General features: G+C 39.9%; 1 protein-coding gene and 1 long non-coding RNA gene across 5 annotated transcripts in view; one reads left to right on the top strand and one right to left on the bottom strand.

The window, feature by feature from the left end:
- Positions 1–11972, bottom strand: part of LOC308626391 — a 63674-nt gene extending 51702 nt beyond the window's left edge. Inside the window, exons 1-2 of the long non-coding RNA XR_014017238.1 lie at positions 11874–11972; positions 7825–7944 (exon numbers count right to left, since the gene is read on the bottom strand). This is a non-coding gene — a long non-coding RNA (uncharacterized lncRNA). The remainder of the gene's footprint in view (positions 1–7824; positions 7945–11873) is intronic.
- Positions 11973–12180: 208 nt separating this feature from the next.
- Positions 12181–18805, top strand: part of EPHA7 (EPH receptor A7) — a 165816-nt gene continuing 159191 nt past the window's right edge. For all 4 annotated transcript variants that reach the window (XM_081251359.1, XM_081251358.1, XM_081251357.1 and 1 more), the window contains exons 1-2: positions 12181–12496; positions 16867–16931. In XM_081251359.1, coding sequence (XP_081107485.1) covers positions 12400–12496; positions 16867–16931 — 162 coding nt within the window. In that variant the 5' untranslated portion in view covers positions 12181–12399. The remainder of the gene's footprint in view (positions 12497–16866; positions 16932–18805) is intronic.

Here is an 18805-nt window from a genome sequence, read left to right as displayed (position 1 = left end):
CAACAAAAATGAGATCTTTGTGAAGCCATGTGATGGCACAGCATTTTAAATAGCACATTTCCCCTCTACTCAGAAATAAATATGTAAATATTTATTCAGATTTCTGACTAACATGGTTTCTTTGACAATAGAATTTCACAAAACCTTAGTAGAATCTTTCACACATATAGTCATCCACCAGATTACGATCAAAGCTCTATTGTACTACAATGCAGAAAAGTAGGTCTTTCCAAGAAATGATGCTAGGCCTATTGTATACTCCATGGGAAAAAAATGCATCTTGACCTCTACCTGCCTCCAAAAACAAAAAAACAATTCTAGATGGATTACAGATCCCAATATGAAAGGGAAAATTATACAGACTGTAGAGGAAAACATAAGGAAATATCTCTGTGGCCTTGAATTCGGCAAAGAATTCTTGAACAGAATACTAATATTACTAATCTCAGAAGAAAATCATGATAAAATGTACCATACTAAAATCAAGAACTTCTTTTTATCAAAAGATTTCATTAACAGAGTAAAAAGGCAAGCCACAAAGTGTGACAAGACATGTATACCCAACAAAGGATGCATATCTAGATATATGAACTGCTATAATCTATAACAAAAAGACAACTCAGACAAAAAGGACAAGAATATTTAATAGACGCTTAACAAATGACGATATTCAAATGGCCAGTAAACATACAAAGATGTATTCAAGTTCATTAGTCATCAGATAAATACTAAAACCACAATATGACATCACAGAACGGCAAAAATAAAAACTAGGAAAAATATTAAGTATATGGAGCAATTGAACCCTCATACCTCAGTGCTCTGATAGATGTATGAGGAAACAAACTGGGCACTTTAAACTGAAGAAATTTAATTTGGAAATTAGATGCCTACAAAAGTTGGTGAAAGTCCTTGTATTAGTTTTGTACAATTGCATAACAAATTAGCCCCAAAGTCAGCGGCTTAACATAACAACCAACATTTGTTATCCCAGTTTCTCTGGGTCAGGAATCTCATGTAATCCAGGTGGACCCTTTGGGCCAGCGTCTTCCACAGGCAGCAATCAAGGTGCTCATCTGCACTACATCTCAAGGCTCTACTCAGAGGCTTTGCTTCCTAACTCACACCTGAGGCTGTTGTTAGGCCTCATTAAGATCTACTTTCAAGATCGTTCAAATGAAATTTCTTCAGTTTAAAATGTCCAGGGAGTTTCTGTTTTTCCAGTAAAATATAACATATATATATCCTGCTATGCCCTTTACATATTATCTCTGCTCTCTGAAATCTCCATCTCCCCATCACCTTCATGTGGCCAGCTATTCCTTACAACCCAAGACCAATCTGAAACACCAGTCACTGCTAGGATGTTCTCCCCATTCTGACTTATTGCTCTGAATACATCTATCAAAGCACCTATCTCATTTTAAAAAGCTCCATCTGTTAATTACGTTAATTATGTGTATTTCTGTCACATACTAAAATTTTTTGTGTGATATTTTACAATATATAGAAATATTGAATCATGTTGTACATCTGAAACTAACATAATGTTTTATGTTAACTCTACCTCAAAATCATAAACTATGATATGCTAGGAAAAATATAATATCAAAACTAGTTGCAGCTTCTGAAAACAGTTAAAACTTCGCACCATATTTCAATTCTCTCCTCCGCCGTCCCAATTTTTTGTTTGTATCATGCCTGCATTCTCAAAACATAAAGCCATTATGAGATAGGCTGGGACCGTTTACCTGAGTGCTTACACCTGGACAAAGGTCTCCTTGAGCAACAGAATACAAAGGAACTAAAAATAACTGCACCCATGGGAAGGCCGGGCAATTACAAACAATAAGATACAAAAAGGTCACAAACCAACTGCCACTTCTGAGGTGCTAGGAGCAAAGGAGGGCACTGTGCATGACCCCTGCAGACAGCACCGCCAAGCGGGTGGGCAGACCACCTAAGGCACCCCTCCAGCCCGACCCACCTGACCCACTCACACCCTCAAGCCATTTAAGGAAACAGCCTGCTCTCCTTCAAGAGCGAGCAAGGGCACCTGTTACTTGTTTTCACTCCCTCGGGCTACACCAGTCCCAATAAAGCCTTGCCTGAAATCCTCATCAGACTCCAAATGATTCAAGAGTCCAAGGACCCGAATTCGTATCAATTACCTACTATACTCTCTTCTGTTTAACCCTTATTTAATCTTCACACTAATCCTTACTGCAATGTCTCTTTAGTTATTTTGATTTCTGAAGCGGGTTCTTTAGTAGAGTCCTCAAGGAGGGCTCCTGGAACACTCTCCTGAAAACACTGTAATAAAGACAGGATCAGTACTACCGATTTCTCCTTTTGCCTCTAGGTTCCAGTATGGCTCAGCATCAGACTGTTAATGAGTCTACCTTTAAAAGTTCGATATTTTTCTCATCAAGGATTTTTGGCTTTTTGAAAAATTATTGCATTAAAATCTCATTTATCTTGATTTCTGAGTTGTTTGGTGCCCCTTAAGTTCTGTGCCAGAGAACTGTGCCTGTTTTCTTTTTTTTTTTTTTTTTTTTTTTTTTTGCCTCTCCTGGTTCTAGCCCTCAGTTGGAGCTTCTCTGGCTTTTGTCTTCACTGTTCCCATCCTACTTAATTCTGACTCCACTCCTTAGAGGTGATGTTCTTTGTGGGGTCTAGTACCAAGGAAGCCCTGGCAGCCAAATGTGAGAATTCAAAGACTTTCATACTTTAGACTTCTACCTCACTCTCTGGTGGAGTCAGCCAAGTTCCTCCGCGTCTCAACTGCAAGTGCTCGCCCGGCTCCTCCACAGCTCCGGCTCCTCCACGACCCCGGCTCCTCCACGACCCCGGCTCACAGCTCTGCGTCGGGTCCTTATTTGGCACCTCCCCCCGCGCATGCGTGGAGCTCTCCTGCTAAGGGGGCGGGACAGGGGCGGGGTGGGGGCGTGGCAAGGGCGGGCTCACTCTGCTGCTGTACTGAGTGTGCGCAGGGCCCTCGGGCATCCAGTTACACTGTTGCTTTCTTCTACTTTCCCCATCCTTGTGACATTGGACAGCTCTCATGGCTGTTGTCCACTCTGTGTATTTTGGGGTAACATGGGCATACCTTGTCATCTACTCTCGTTGTAAATATTGTCCGTGGGTTTGGGTTTTAATATCTTAATCGCTCTGTGTTATGTGGGAATTGTGGAAGACACAAATTCTACTTCTACAACAGCTGCCATCTTCCCAGAATTCTTAAACTTAATTTATTTTTAAAAGGATACTTTAAAAGAAAACACTGGAGAACCAAAATTATTTTTTATGTACAGAAAGCATTAAAAAAACCCAAAACTACATTAAAGAAAACCCCAAGACGATTTTTTGCTCAAGGCCTAGGTATGTTCTCATTGTTAACAAGGGAGACTACAACCACTAGGCACGTGACAGCTCCTGGTCCAGGCAGGCTGTTGAGTAGACAGTCCAAACACCCTTGTGCTACAAACTCCCAGGCATGAGATGGCCTGGCCAAGCTCAGAAGAGAGGAAGGGAAAGGCCTGGGGAGTGAAGAGGGAAGGGAAACCCAGGTGCAGGCTGTGATCCAAGGTTTCAGCTGCCAGGGTCGGGGTCCTGCTATTGGCTCATGGAGCCAGGTGAGTGAAATGAGTTTCACTGCCTTTTGATGGGAGAGAAGGCAGGGATCAGGGATGGAGACACACACACGCACACACACGCACACACACACACACACACACACAGCCAGGTCTGCTGGTGGATTGTGCCCCTAATAGAAGGTTGACTAGAAAACATTCTACTCATTGAAGAGGCTTTGTTGGCTGGGCTCTGGGTGAGGAAGAAAGAGACTCCCCTGAAGGGAAAAATTACTAGGTATCTGCTAGGGACTGAATATTTATGTTCCCCCAAATTCATATCTTGCAATCATAACATCTAAGGTGATGATATTAGGAGGTGGGGCCTTTGGGAGGTGATTAGGTCACGAAGGCAGAGCCCTTATGAATGAGATGAGTGTCCTTGTAAAAGAAGCCTGAGAGAGCCCCCTTGCCCCTTCTGACATGTGAAAACACAGAGAAAAGATGGTCATCTATGAACCAGAAAGTGGGCCTTCACCAGACAACGAATCTGCATGCTCCTTGATCTCAGACTTCCCAGCGTCTAAAACTGTGAGAAATAAAGTGCTGTTGTTTATATGCCACTCAGTCTACGGTACTTGTTATAGCAGCCCAAACGGAATAAGACAGCCTGGGATTCAGGCAGCCAGTGTCTGATTATAAGTGCTATGGATATAAGTAAAATAGAGGAAGAGGTGGAGGTGGGGAATGGGATACATTTTTTTGTGTGTGTGGTACGCAGGCCTCTCACTGTTGTGGCCTCTCCCGTTGTGGAGCACAGGCTCTGGACGCGCAGCCTCAGCGGCCATGGCTCACGGGTCCAGCCGCTCCGTGGCATGTGGGATCCTCCTGGACCGGGACACGAACCCGCGTCCCCTACATTGACAGGCGAGCTCTCAACCACTGCGCCACCAGGGAATCCCGACATTTTGTTTTAACTAGGCTGATAAGTGAAGTTTTGAGTCAGGACGAACATTAAGGAAATGATATCTAAGGAGAACACTATTTGTCCATCTCCATAGGGCCTGAAAATGCATTTGAGAAATTCAATAGCCTTTTCTGATTAAAAACCAAAACAACACTTAAAAAAATGGCAATAGGTAGAAATGTCCTTAACATGACCAAAAAAGCATATATATATATATATATATATATATATATATATATATATATATATACATTAAAACTCCAAAGCCAGCAAGTATCCACTATCATCAAAACATGCCCTGATCTCACCATGAACAAGAGTCAGCAGATACTACAAATAGGTGGATTAGAACCTCAAGACCTTCATGAAATAGAATAATTTGATAAAACTAAAAAAGAAATTCCTGTAAATTGGTTAAAGACCTAAAAGATCATATTGTAACCCTAAATGAATAAGATACTATGAAAAAATAACAGGAAAATTAGAAAAACAAAACAAGATAAAAACAATTTCTAAAACCAAAAAAAGAGAGTTATGGAAATTAGCTCTATTGAATGGATTAGATAGCAGATTAACCAAAGTTGAGGAGAGAATTAGTGAACCAGAATGTTGCAGAGAGGTAAAGAGATGGAAAATAAAAAGAGGGCAAATACAATGAGACATTAAAGGGGTAAATATAGAGCAATTTTTAAAAACATACTTATTGTATTTTGAGATATTTGAATACATAGAACTCTAACATTGATCCTAAGCTTATCACTGCTTTTTTTTTTTTTTTTTTTCCTTTTCATTCAGTATCCTTCACCATCCTGTTGTGTAGCCTTAGGAACAAGTATAACCAATTGAATCACAGCCGTTATTCTCTAAAATGTACATAACTACCACTTAAAATGTGATGATCTACTGGACAGTTTCCCTAAAGTATCTGAGGACATGCATGTTATTATAATATACTTTTATTCAAACTTGGAAGGTAGTTGTTCCTCAAAAGTTTGTTGTTCCCTCAAAAGTTTAACTCAAAGGTATATGTAAATATATGATAAACTGTTAAAATAAAGACAGAGATGTGATTGTATAGAAACATTAAATCCAAGTTGAGATCTGAAAGAACTCTAATGAGGGGTCTCGTCCTTCTTTATTGGAATGCAGGATAAATTTCCTTTCCCTGTACTCGTGAGGTAGGTAAAGTAGGTTTTGCCTTTTATGGTTATCATCTATCCTTAAATGAGGCAAATTTCTGTCATATTTTTCACTTCTTTAGTTTCATACACTTTACCACCAGAGCTTGCTGGATAAAAGACTGCCGAGAGAGTGACTATCAGATATTAAAATACTTAATTAAACTGAGATAGACCTCAGTCATTTCATCAATCTAAAATCAACTAGAGAATGTGCCAGGTTAACTTTGTAACTTTAGCTAAAGCAATGCATCTGTAAAACCAAACAATGACAATAGTAACCTCACAGAATCTGAGATGGAGTATAAATTTTCATGAATTTTTTTTTTTTCTGATCTAAGAGCAGAGAGGGGAAAAGAAAACACCCTTGGACAAGTCAGATGATAAAATCCATATTGTACATTGAATCATCTTGTAATTTATGGCCAAAAGTGTGACTATGAAGATATCATCATTGCTGAAGTGGCCAAAATCAACACTGAGTAAAACTGGCTAGTTACCTATTTCTCTGAACATATGATTTCTCTGTTTCTAAAAGGAAACATGAGTTACAAAGGAATCCTGATGGTGTTAGGTCTTCTGAATATTGGGCTATGCCTTTATTCATCTGAATATGCCCCCAGTGCCTTTCTAAATATTTAATAATACTCAAAAATACTATTTTTAATCAACGTTTCTATCAGTATTCTTTTTCTGAAATATTATGCTATTTAGACTGTGAACCTGTAATCTATTTGATCCACATCATCGAGGAGAAGCATAGTCACTTGTCTCTTTTAGTTTGACTAGTTCAACTTAAGGGGAAATCTAGCACCTCCTTCTTGAGGTTTTCTTTTCTCCATAATTGTCTAAGAATTCCTAGTAGTACAATCAGTCCAAAGGGATCAGATTTCTTCCCAATGATTCATATGTTTAGTCCACTAGTGACTTCATTTTCCTTACTGCCATACTGTATAACATTTGAAACCTACCTTTACACAGAATTGCTACACTGAAACCTTGTTCTGTAGTGTCACTCAACATTTGAGCTATAATGGTATAGCTCTTTTAGTTCACACTTAGATAATTAGTACAAACACCATACCTGCGTTGCTGGGTTCAGAGGGCTTCTGAGCCTCAGGCATATGTGTTCACCCAGCAAATTTTAAGCCCAGAATTTTCATTCCCTCACAATAAGTACTTCTCTGAGGTACTTAGGCTTATTTACTTCTCAGAGCCATTCTAATATTTTAGAGCTTCTAATATTGTTGAAATTCAAATGGGATTGCGTTAGGGACTTAAGATACCTTTCCTCCCAGGAAGGTCCTTGTCTCATACAAATGTGCCAACTTTCCCCACAGAACACACACTGCGGGCCAAGTTAAGGGGTAGTATATGGCACCACCTTTGGCAGTGTGCAGAATTCCATCCTTAGTCAGTGGAGAAAGTACCCACAGCTTTATATTTTACACCTAGGACACACTATTCATGAATTCTTTTCCCCATAACATAGAAACACTATTTTTAAATTACTTTGATGCATAAAATTACTATTGTTGAGACTTTTCTTAGACCTCCTTGAGAATAGCCAGGCAAATTTTGACAGAATTTCATTTTTAGTATTAACCGTGGCAGAAGACCAGGGGGAGAAGAAGTCTATAAAATGTTCCTCAAGCTAGAGAGTCCTAGGAACATCACAGGATCCTTAAAAACTCAGAACTGTCAAGTCCAAGGGAATACTCAATCCCAGCCTGGCCCTGTTTCCAGGGTAAAAGATTCTGGGAGTCAAGTGGGTGGAAAGGAAGGAAGAGAATATCTGAGATCTATCTGGAGGCTGAGAATTGCTCAGATGTTTGGTTTAAAAGAATTGAAGAGAGCTTTTCTGCAATATAATTCACCTTCTAAGGTGCCTTCAGAGCCTCTTCAGTTAAATATGGCCTGAATAGATTGAAATAGGTTATAGAACATCTCACAGATTTTTACAAAGGCCTTTAAGTAAGCTGGCATAGGTACAGAGTATAAGAAACTTAAAAGTGTCAAGGGAACAAATAGGTACCAATTATTATATATAAAGTTATATACAAATATATATACATATAATTATATATAGAGATAATTTCATAATTACCTCATTTTTATTCAGTGTGGACTTGGTTGGCTAGGACACCCAGAGGTCCTGATGCCCCCTGGTGGTCACTGAATTATCACAGATCTCCTTGACACCTGACAATCCACTGGGTTTGAAGAGCTAAAAAATTGAAAGATGAGAAACCGTGAAAGCATGTGGAAGTAATTTGCATAATTTAAACTAGTTCTTCCTATCAGTGCTGGTGATTTATAGAAAAATGAAGTATAAGTAGTGGAAAAGAAGAGCCTCCCTGGGCAAAATCAAATTTGAAAAAAAAAAATTCTTAAGCACAATTGGACATGTGTTAAGTGATTTTGAGTATAATGTGTCACATTTCTATGCTATGTTTGTAGTTCTCTTAATAATAGTCAAATAATAAAAGTTATTTGATTTAACACCTTTGAATATTTTAAGCGATCAGAAAATTTCAGAGTGACACCTTAGCAATATTCAATTGGACTCATAATCTTGATATAAATTGTATTTTTATTTGTTAAGCTCTCTGGAATTAACTCAGTAATTGCAGTTAAAGGATTATAATTTTAATTTTCTGAGCATCACCAATTTATCTGACCATACAAAAGTGAATGAACTTTTACAAAGGCACAAAATATAGTCTTGACTTATGATTTGATTTCTGAACTCTGACTTCCTATACTGCTAGATGAATCTGAAATTTCGAAGAATAAGTAACATTATTACTATGTTTTTTATGAGCTTAGTTTATGTACATTTTTTTACATTGGACTGCAAGTACATATTTTATATACACTACATAAATCACGCTAATGTAAATATGTAAGTGATTTTCCTGTACAGCGGAAAGACTATTTACATTTTGACTGAAATCACAAATAGAAAACCTAATTTTCTGTAATATCTATTAGCTGAGACATAATGTTTCTTTTCTATTTATAATCAGTTTCTTCTGTATGGTACCTTTTCTAATTCAGTTTAAATCACCCCCTTTTCTGTGATGAACTTGCATTTTCATATTTACCACCTGTGAATGTATTTAGATAGTAAGTGCAAAAGTAGTAGGTTCAGAGACAGCCCTTTGAGTTTGTTGTCATTGTTAACTACCTAGTTTGGCAGCCTTGGATTTGTAACATATTGAAGTCTCAGGTTCTTCCTTTACCCTCTAAAGGCCTGTTTAACACACACACACAAAGGCTTTTATTTGAAAATTTATGGAGGTAATTCCCTAAAGTCATTAGAATTTACTCCTAAGTGACTATTTCTCTCTTAAAATCAGAAAATATCTCCCATAGATAAACAGTGAGGTAAATATTAGTGTTGAAGCAAGTTAAATGAAGATAACAGCTATACCCTCATTTGGAATGTGTGTCTTGAATTTGTACATTTATTTTCATATATGTACAGTTATGTGTGATGATTAGTAATTAGATAGATAAAAATAACATGGTTCATAAATATTAGGCATGTCTTCTCTGCATCTGAAAATAGGAATTTTTCATCTTTCTGCTATACAATTATGACAGATGTTTCAAAAGAGGGTCTATGGATAGTAATATTAAAGTTTTGGTCTCTTTTTTCCATTTATTTAAAATTACCTAAATATAAGCTGGGTATTATATCAACTGCATGTCACAATGAATACATAAAAGTGAAAAAACAGTTTTTAAAATTTCTGCTTTGGCTCACCCATGTTGGTTATATATACACCATTTGGTATTGTTCAGGAAAATGATTTCTAATTCATTTTATATACACACATACATTTACTTTTCTAAAATTTGCCTTAGAGATAATATGCACAAATCATAGATAAGAAGCTAAAATAAACCATTTTTAAAATGATATAAAGAAATTACCTATTAAAAGTTATTTTAAAATATGAAAGTTTTGTGAACTGATTATTTTTCATTTTAGTGGCTTCATGTACAAAGAGGTTTACATGCTTTGCTGTTAGTCAAATACAGTCTAATGCCAATTTATATATTATATTTATATATTATACTATATAATACAGTATAATAAACATTCTTTTCTTTACTAGGTCATTCACTTTTTATTTAAATTCCATGAGTTCTTCATCACTATACCTAGATCCAAAAGAAAGAAGAAAAGGTTGGTAAACCTAAAAATGAGTATCACTGTGCAACTCTGCAGGAAAAACTGTCAGCAGTCTGGCACTTGTGCATTTAATGTGAAGCCTCTTGTCTCTAAAAATAAAAGCGAAGCTGAACATGCCCCTATGTCTGATAGAGAGAGGGCACACAGTAAGGGGACTCCTTATACCACCTACACCCATCAGAGTGAAGGATGTTACTTCTTTAGTTTCCTGGTTTAATGGAAAGGTATTTGTATTCACATCACTGAGTATTAGTCATTCAATAGATGAAAGGAATAGTTTAAACTTTAAAGGCTACCTTGGTGTCATTCTAAGAAGTGGGGATGAGACCCTGGGGAAAGTGTTGAAAGCCTGGAGAATCATTTTAACTATTAGAAGTGGTTTAATATCTGTGAGTAGAGTATGTGAGATTAACAGTTTTATTGCCTATGAGTGGGGATCTATATTTTTAATTCTAATGTTTCACCTTACAATTTTTACTCCTTAAAGCATCTGTTGGTGTCAATACTGCTTGATCTCTGTAACAAGTGCACTCTACATCTTTTTGTCTATTTTCAAGGTTAATCTGTTAAGCAATTTACATTTTCTATGAATCCTCTAAAGGGCACTTAAGATGCTTTTAGATATAATTTCCAAAATGTTTAATAGGGGTAATGGCTAGGAACAAGTAACATTTAAGAAATAAACTAGAGACCCAAAGAGAGGTTAGAGGGGAAGGAAATCTCATTTCTCTCTTCTTGGTAATTGCATTAGGCAAGTAAAAACTACAAGAGACAATTTTCCATAAGATAAAATTTTAAAATGTGGGGATCTGTCATCTCTTTGCTATAAATACCAGAAACAACTCAATTTACATTTCCAAATAGAAAAGATAGGAAAAGTTTGGAGTCTTAGGCAAAGTCAAACTTTTTGCCTCTCATAGAGGCAAATCGTGAATGACAAATTTTTTTTAACGGAAGAAATATAGGACAGGAAGAAAATAAAGCTCGTCTTTGACATGTGATCAAGTTACTCTGCTTGACCTTTGAATTCGATGATTTGGCAATTAAGGTTTTTAAGTTCTTCCTCTTATTGTACTACCCACATCTTGAATTGCAAAGTGTCAGAAACTGCCTAACGATAAAGGGATTCCTCTAGGCAGTCGTCCTCAATATTTTAGTTAGACGAAATCAACTGTCGATGTTGGTAACACTTTTTATTCTTAGTTTGCCTTTGAAAGATAATTATTGAATAATTATTGAAAAGTACTCAATATTTGCGAAAGAGGTCTTGATATTAATATAATTTTAATTAACAATGCATGGTAGCATTCTTTAAAATTAAATGTAATTTATGCAGCGAAATGGAAAATGATCAAAGTGTGGCAATTCCAGGAAAATCTCAGAAAATGATAAACATGTAGGAAAAACGATACGGAACCTTCACAAGTTTCTCTTAATGTGCTACTTCGTCCAACCAACTATCGTTAAATGATAGGGCGGGAGTGAGAGGGCACATAAAACAAAAGACTTCCTTTCTCCACTCCCTTTTCCTCTGGTTCTTTTGCCAGAGCTTGTTTCAAAATCTTGGAAACATTGTTTGAACATAATACATTTGGTTACTTTTATTCTTCCAGGGATTGTGCTGGGTGGTGCCTAGAGCTAACTGCCTTTGGAGTAACAGAAAAAGAGAAGTAGTAACCCTTCAAGAAAGAAAAAGAACAAAGTTACCCGACCCGCGGAGGTTGTGACTACAAAAAAAAAAGTAAAGGCACTTTACTTAAAGGCACAGCTCATTTCACTGTCCCGGCTCCGTGCTTGGTAGCTGAGAGATGGCTTGCATCCCCTCTTGTTTCTAAAGATCGCGAGGACCACCGCTATAAACACGATTGTAAATTGGGAGCGTTATTTTAGGATTGATTCTGCTCCACGAAAGCTGCGGTTGCTAAAAGCAAAGCTCCCACAGCAGCACGCACCTCGGTTGCCCTCCACGTCCTCCTTCTCGGAGCATCCAGCGCCAGCCCGGAGCTCAAAACCTGGAGGGAATCCGGGACCCGCAACCTGACTCCGCTGGCCGCCGATTGGCCCACGCCCCGAAACCCGCCCCCAAGGCCGGGGCGTCCGTTTCGCCGGGACCCGCCCCCAAGCCCTGGGAATCGCCGCCTGGGAGGCCGGCTGCGCCTGCCACTCAGCCCGAGTGGCAGAGGCTCTCGGCTCGGAGCCCCGCCCCCCTCCCCCCTAATTGATATTATTGGAGTGTGGAGCAAGCGGCCGGTCTGCAGTCGGAGACTTGCAGGCAGCAAACACTGTGCGGACCAAAGGAGGGGAAATTTTTTTTAAAAAAGCTAAACGTGGAGCAGCCGGCCGTAGATCGAGAAAGGGAATCGATGTGTGGAGCGCAATAATTTTTGTTTTTTAAAAAAGCCCCACATACTCCGGAGCAAACAGCATTTAAAAAGCTGCGACTCAACTGAAACCTAAGATAAAACCTTCTCATGCACCATGGTTTTTCAAACTCGGCACCCTTCATGGATTATTTTATGCTACATCTGGCTGCTCCGCTTTGCACACACCGTGGAAGCGCAGGCTGCAAAGGAAGGTAAGGTGATGGGAAAGCAAAGTTTGTTCTGACATTTATTTAGCTGTCTACCTGCAAAAGCCGGCTGGTCCGCGGGGTTGCCGGCCGCGCCTCCGGCGCCGGGCGAACCTCCCCCGCCGGCTCCCCGCCCCCTCAACGTTCGGGCCGCTCCTGGCGGGAGGGTGGCAAGCGGGCTGCTCCGAGACGCTTGCAGCCCCGCGCCCGGGGCCGTTCGCCCGACGGGAGCGGGATTTCTGGCGCAGACTGTACAGAGGGCGTGAGCAGCAACGGAGGGCGGGGGGCGGGGGTGTGGGAACGGCCGGCAAGCTCATTCTCCGGGACCCCGGGCAAGTCAGATCTCTTCCTCTAGCCCTCTCCTCTTCCTCCTCTCGCCGTTCGTCTCCCTGGGGGTAAGCTGCGGCCGGAGTTGGTCGGAGGCTGGGGAGTGCAGCCTCTAATATCCTGACCAGCCCGCAGGCGAGAGGCTGGAGTCCGGAGCCTTTCTAGAGGCGCCGTGACTTGGGTGATCTCCGAACGCTCAGGTTACTAATGAAGTGCTCACTGCGTCCGAGGAGCCGGCGCGGGCCTGCGGCTGGCGTTCGGCCGCCTGCACGGAACAATAACGCCGCGGAGGTGAAGCAGCGGGCGGCGCGCGCTCCGCGCCCCGCGGTCCTGAGACATCTCCATTCAGCGCGCGCCGCGCGGGTCCCGGCGGCCGCAGGGACAGCGGTAGCCCAGAGGGCTCGGCCGGGCCGGGGAGGCAGGGGACGGGCTGGGGCAGTGCAACTGATTACGAGATGCCTCCCGGGCGACCAGAGGCCCCCAGACCTCTGCCCCACAGTCCGGCAGTTAAGGGGCACGAGTGGTCTAACCTTGAAAAAGACCTGGACCCCGAGGGCTAGCTCTGGTTGACTAGAGCCAGGATTCATTTGGGCAGCCTGATACGCCTGTATATAGCTATCCCCCCCCCCTTCTCCTTTGAACCATTAACAGAAAGTAAAATACCTTTCGGTGCCTGTAGTTGGAGCTGGGGAAAAATAAATCCTGTCAATGGAAAGGTCTTGCTTCTGAGCAGTGTCACAATCTACCCGCCCTCCTCCGTATCTTGCAGGCTGTAAGTCTAAGGTTGATTTCCCGATATTTAAAAGCAGACTACTAATAATTACTTGTTCCTAAAGTGTGGAGGATGGAGAAATCTGTTATCAGATTTAGGTCATGGTGGTCGGGAGTGGATACGTACCGGTACTCGCTTCATCTATCCCTGAAAACTTAGTGATTTAGTGCTGCTTTTTAAAATTCTCTTCGGTCACTCAAAACACCCTCTCCCACAGCCAAACGCCATAGTCTGCTCCTTGATACAGCCTGACCTTCTGACCCCAGTTTCCACATCTGCAACCTGTGTTGATGCTGAACCCATTCAGAGAAAACCTTAACTTCCAGCTGTCGGCTTCGCGTTTGCAGATGAACCCACATCTGCTAGAAACACACAGCCATACACACCAAAGCCCACACTTCTACTCGCATGACATTAGCGATTAGGGACATTGAATCCTGGAAACTTGTATTGATGCCCCTGGAATAGCGGGACCCGAGGAAAAGTTTGCACCGCCGGGGCGAAACCCCGCGCGCGAGCTCGCACAGACCCCGGCTGGAGTTTGAGCTATAAATAACTGCATCACTAGGGGGAGAGGTTCCTGCAGTCAGAATGGCTTGCTCGCCCGCGCTCCTCTTCTGGGTGCGAAATACGTGGAGAGGATTCTGATTCTAGGAGGCCGAATTCTTTACATGCAGAAGTGAGCTGTTTAAAAGGTGGGCGGGGGTGAGGAATGCGCTCCGCTTCTCGGTGGCAACGCACCCGGCGCGCCACGGTGGCCCAGGGCTGCCGTTCTGGGAGCAAGCAAGCCCCGAGACGGCGCCGCGGCACCCAGGGGCAAGCGCCGGGAAGCGCCTGGAACAGGTGCCTGGCTCTCCGGAGCGGATGGGGGGTAGTTACAGGAAGAAGGGGCACCCCCCCTTTCTCCCCTTTTCCCGCACACATTCTATTGGGGAGGTCAGTTCCGGCTACTGGGAGCGCGCGTGTAAGTCAGTCTGACGTTTGGAGGCGAAGTGCAGCCGCTGTTTTTCCTTTCGTTAATACCTTCGCCGCGCTCCCTCTGAGGAGACGCTTCCCGATAGCCCCTCTCCTCCTCCCAGTTTCTTCTGGAGCTAGGGCGCCACCGGCTCCCTGGAGTGCCCAAGTCTGGCGGAGGCGTAATGGATGCTTCGGCCGGCGGGCGCGCCAGTCGGGCAGCCCCCTCCCCGCCCCGCCCCGCCCCACCGACGGCCCCGCCCCGGCTCCAGCAGCTGCCCGCCCGGCTCCGGGCTGGCCCCGCCGGGCGCGACCCGCATCTCTCTCCTCACCCTTGCCCCCACCCCCTGCATCCCCCACTCCAGCCCGCGAGGCAGAGCGCAGAGTCCCCGAACCCCAGCCCGTGTGCCCTGGGTCCTGGTTGGCCGCCGGGCTACGCCTCTGCGGGCGCGAAGGGAGGCTGGCGCTCGGTGCTCTGAGCGGGAAGGCAAAAGCGCGCACTTGCGGGCTGGCACAGAGAGCGGACAGCGGAAGGGAGACACGGTGAATCGTTCGAGCTGGTTAAACGCTCAGGGGTCGGTTTCCCTTTTGTTTTATTTGTTCATTTGTTCTCTCTTAACTTGTTTGCCATCACCGCCCCGCCGGGGTCCCTGGTTCCCACCCCAGGCTGTGCTGAGGGGTAACGGAAAAGGAGTAAACAATCATCACAGTGTTTAATTCACCCTCAAAAACGACCAAGAAAGCTTCCTGGGTTTAAAATTCACATGTCTCTTGTCACTGCGGAAGACCGAAAAAAGTAATAATAATAATAAGTAATCTCAAAAGGAAAGTACCTGGAATCCATGTTGTTTGTCCACGTTGAGGACAAAAACAAAATAAACTTTAAAAGTTACTTAATGCAAATTCAGTAATCTAAACATTTATGGCTGTTCCTAGTTCGAAGTACAACTTGGTATTTTAAAAGTGTGGCTTTGAAATTATAATTATTATTTGAAAGGGAGTCAAGTGTTTGTAACCAAGGTTTGTGCTGTCATGGTCTCCCTGAGAGTCTTAAGTATAAAACATTTTGGGAAAAAAAGTGTTTCTATATCCATTTTCAGTTATAGGGAATAACCTTGACTAGCTTGAAGGAGTTGAACACATAATCAATCAACTGTTTCTTTTCTTAGCATAACAAATTTTCGTTACCTTTAAAAACACATTTTTTCCCTCTGTTGGTCATTGAAAAGTTTATTTAAGCATGTATTTAATTTAAGTTCAAATTTTAACATTTTGCTGAGGATGATGGTAAACGTATTTACATACTTGAAAATGTATTCACCATTACTTCTGGACAAATTGATACATTTGTTAAAATGCTATAGAATCATAGAAATATTTTTAAAGAATACAAACTCATGTAACTCTGCAACCGGTTTGAGCAAAGAGTGAATGCTTTAGGAGGGGAATCGTCCTAAAAAGCAATAAAATATATTAAATTGGAAGTCTAGTAGATATTAATGTATGATATCTGCATGCATTATATTAATACTATCAGGAGCATTAATTACATTTATATAAATATTAAGTGTATTATGCTTTATGGTAGCATAAATGCAGAATACAACTGTGTTTTAAAAGTCAAGTCAAAGTTTAAATATTCCATTTTGAGAATTATGTACTGCTTTGAAATATTGGGAAATTTAAAAAATAGAAATATTGAAAACAAATGTTTGACTAACCCAATAATATATCTTGTAAGTGATAGGAAATTTATTTTTCTCATGATAACATTGCTTAATATAGTTTTTAATTGTATTCATTTTGGCTTAAGAGAAGACACTGTGTGTGGAAAGTTTAAAAAAAAAAAAGCTCCAATTCTCAAAAGGCACTAGGAAGTACTTTTGGAAGAATAGTACAAATTAATGACTGGTTGAGGAGTAATAGGGAAGTATGCTTTATTATGTTAATGTTATTATATTTGACAAAGTTTAGAGCACTCAGTGGTTTACAAAATTCTTTACAATATATTATTACTATCGAATCAGTATACTTCATATATCAATTTTTTACCCTTGCTTTCATGCTACTTTTGAGTTTTTAGTTAATTTTAATATTTTAATTAAAAACTGTAATGCTAGTGTTTTAATATCTTTTTTCCTCTAAGAAAGTGGAATATATTTGTAAGAGGTAGGTATACATTTTGTCATTCATTAATGTAAATAACTCTTTATTTTAAATCATAAAATGGTAATTATTTTAAAAATTAGATTGACTTTAATAACTTTTACAAACATGTTTTCATTTTTCATCTGACATTTAGAAATGCAACTTTCTTTTTCAGTACTACTGCTGGATTCTAAAGCACAACAAACAGAGCTGGAATGGATTTCCTCTCCACCCAATGGGGTAAGGGCTTCTCCTCATAAAATATCAACCTTTATTCTTTTTAAGTAAGAAATAAAACCTTTTCCTCCTCCCCCAGTGGAATTATTCATATTCTTCATATTTAAACTGTTTTGATCTCAAACATCTTGTTCAATATTTTGTTGTGCTTATAGTGAGGCATTGAGTTCTTTGAGTAGACAAGGTATATTTAGAACATTGAAAAATGGATAAAAAATGAGTTCTTATTATGAGTGGGACCATACCTCAGGTTCCAGGATATAACTGTTAACTAATTACAGAGAACATGCTTTTCACAAACTCACTTAAACCTCTTTAGTTGCTTTATACTTCCTTAGTATCATCACCAAGTAGGTTGTATGTAGTTCTTTAAAACAGTAGTTCTTTAAAACTGTTTTCCTCTTTTGAAAAACGTTTTAGCATCATTCAATATATACTTGAAAAGATAACTAAAAATGTAATATGCTCAATATTTTAACATAAAATTTGCTCTAAAATATGATTTGGATTTTCTGAAATTTTTATATTGTGCTATCTGTTGTTATTAATCAGAAGTGATGGCAGAGTATGCACATATCAGAGTAAAAATCTGTTACCATAAATGAGTGAAAGCCATCCAATAAAATTCTATGAAAATATAAGTAGATTCTAAAAAAAATTCTGACCATTATGTTTCATATATCTGAAAAGATATATTACTTACTTAAGTTTAGTTCAGTGTCTATGTCTTCAGGTCTTATTTTAGTTGTGAGACAGGACACATACTTCATCCCTGACTAAGAAAGGGGGCTCCAAGAAAGGTAAATGTACCCCATTGTTACTTAAGTTAATCTTCGGTACAATAAAAAGTCTGGAGTCAAAGAGCATGAAGTATAAGTGAGGATAGAAAAAATGTAAGAAACTTTGCAAAGACAAGAATGAAAGTCCGAAAGAGATTTTTGAGTATAAGAACATCATAAAATCAATATGTCATAAGCTAGAAGTTAAAGAATGCAAAATGTGAACAATGCAAATCTGTTTAAAGTATTTAGGTTTTTTATTAAATTAATATTTGAGAGACGCTTAAGATCATATTGCAGCTATCTGTATTGGTCAGACAAAGCTATAAAAATGACAAATATTTACAGATTAAATATAAAAAGTATGCTGAGTTTGAAGTATGAGTGTCATACTTTTCTTGAAAGTGGAGTAGTTTCCATGAGTAAAATAATATACAGTATAGGAAGACATTTGCAATAAAAAATGAAGCACATATCTTGCCAATGAAAGATGCGGCCCATTTTCCACCATCCATCAATTAAAACAAATAGAGATACAGCATGGTTTTTAATCTCTAAGGGGAAGTAAACTGATATATTATTGTAATATTTCATCCATGTAATCCATAAAATGATAAATTATGACTGTCAATGTTATCTTGGACTGAAATGGACATTTTATCAGTCCAAAGTATCTTGAGTTAACCATTAACCCTACATATCTTTAGGAATCAACAGATAATATTAGAAAATGACGACTGACGATATATTCCATATATGAAATGGATTGGCTTACATGTGGTTAAATATCTAACTGGAAATAAAATGTTATTAAGATATAAGTGTCTAGAAATAACTTTATAAGCATACTATAAAAGCATGCTAGCCGAATTAAGACTTCTTTCCCAATGGTGTTGTTTGTAGAAATCACTGTGGTCTCTTAGAAAGTGAGATAATAAAACAAAAGTTACATTAAATGCATTTATTTCGTCTCACTCTTTGTTATTTATGCAACAGTTATCTTGAAATTTTCCCCGCAGGAGTAAATTTTTAATTAAACATTAAAATTAACTGAGTTTCATTGGTAGTAAAGTTGATTTTTCCTACATTGAACAAAAT

Source organism: Mesoplodon bidens, assembly GCF_964165515.1.
Source record: "Mesoplodon bidens genome assembly, chromosome: 12".
NCBI classification, from domain to species: Eukaryota; Metazoa; Chordata; class Mammalia; order Artiodactyla; family Ziphiidae; genus Mesoplodon; species Mesoplodon bidens.
Note: the sequence above shows the minus strand (reverse complement) of the source record. Positions and strands in the feature narration are given on the sequence as shown.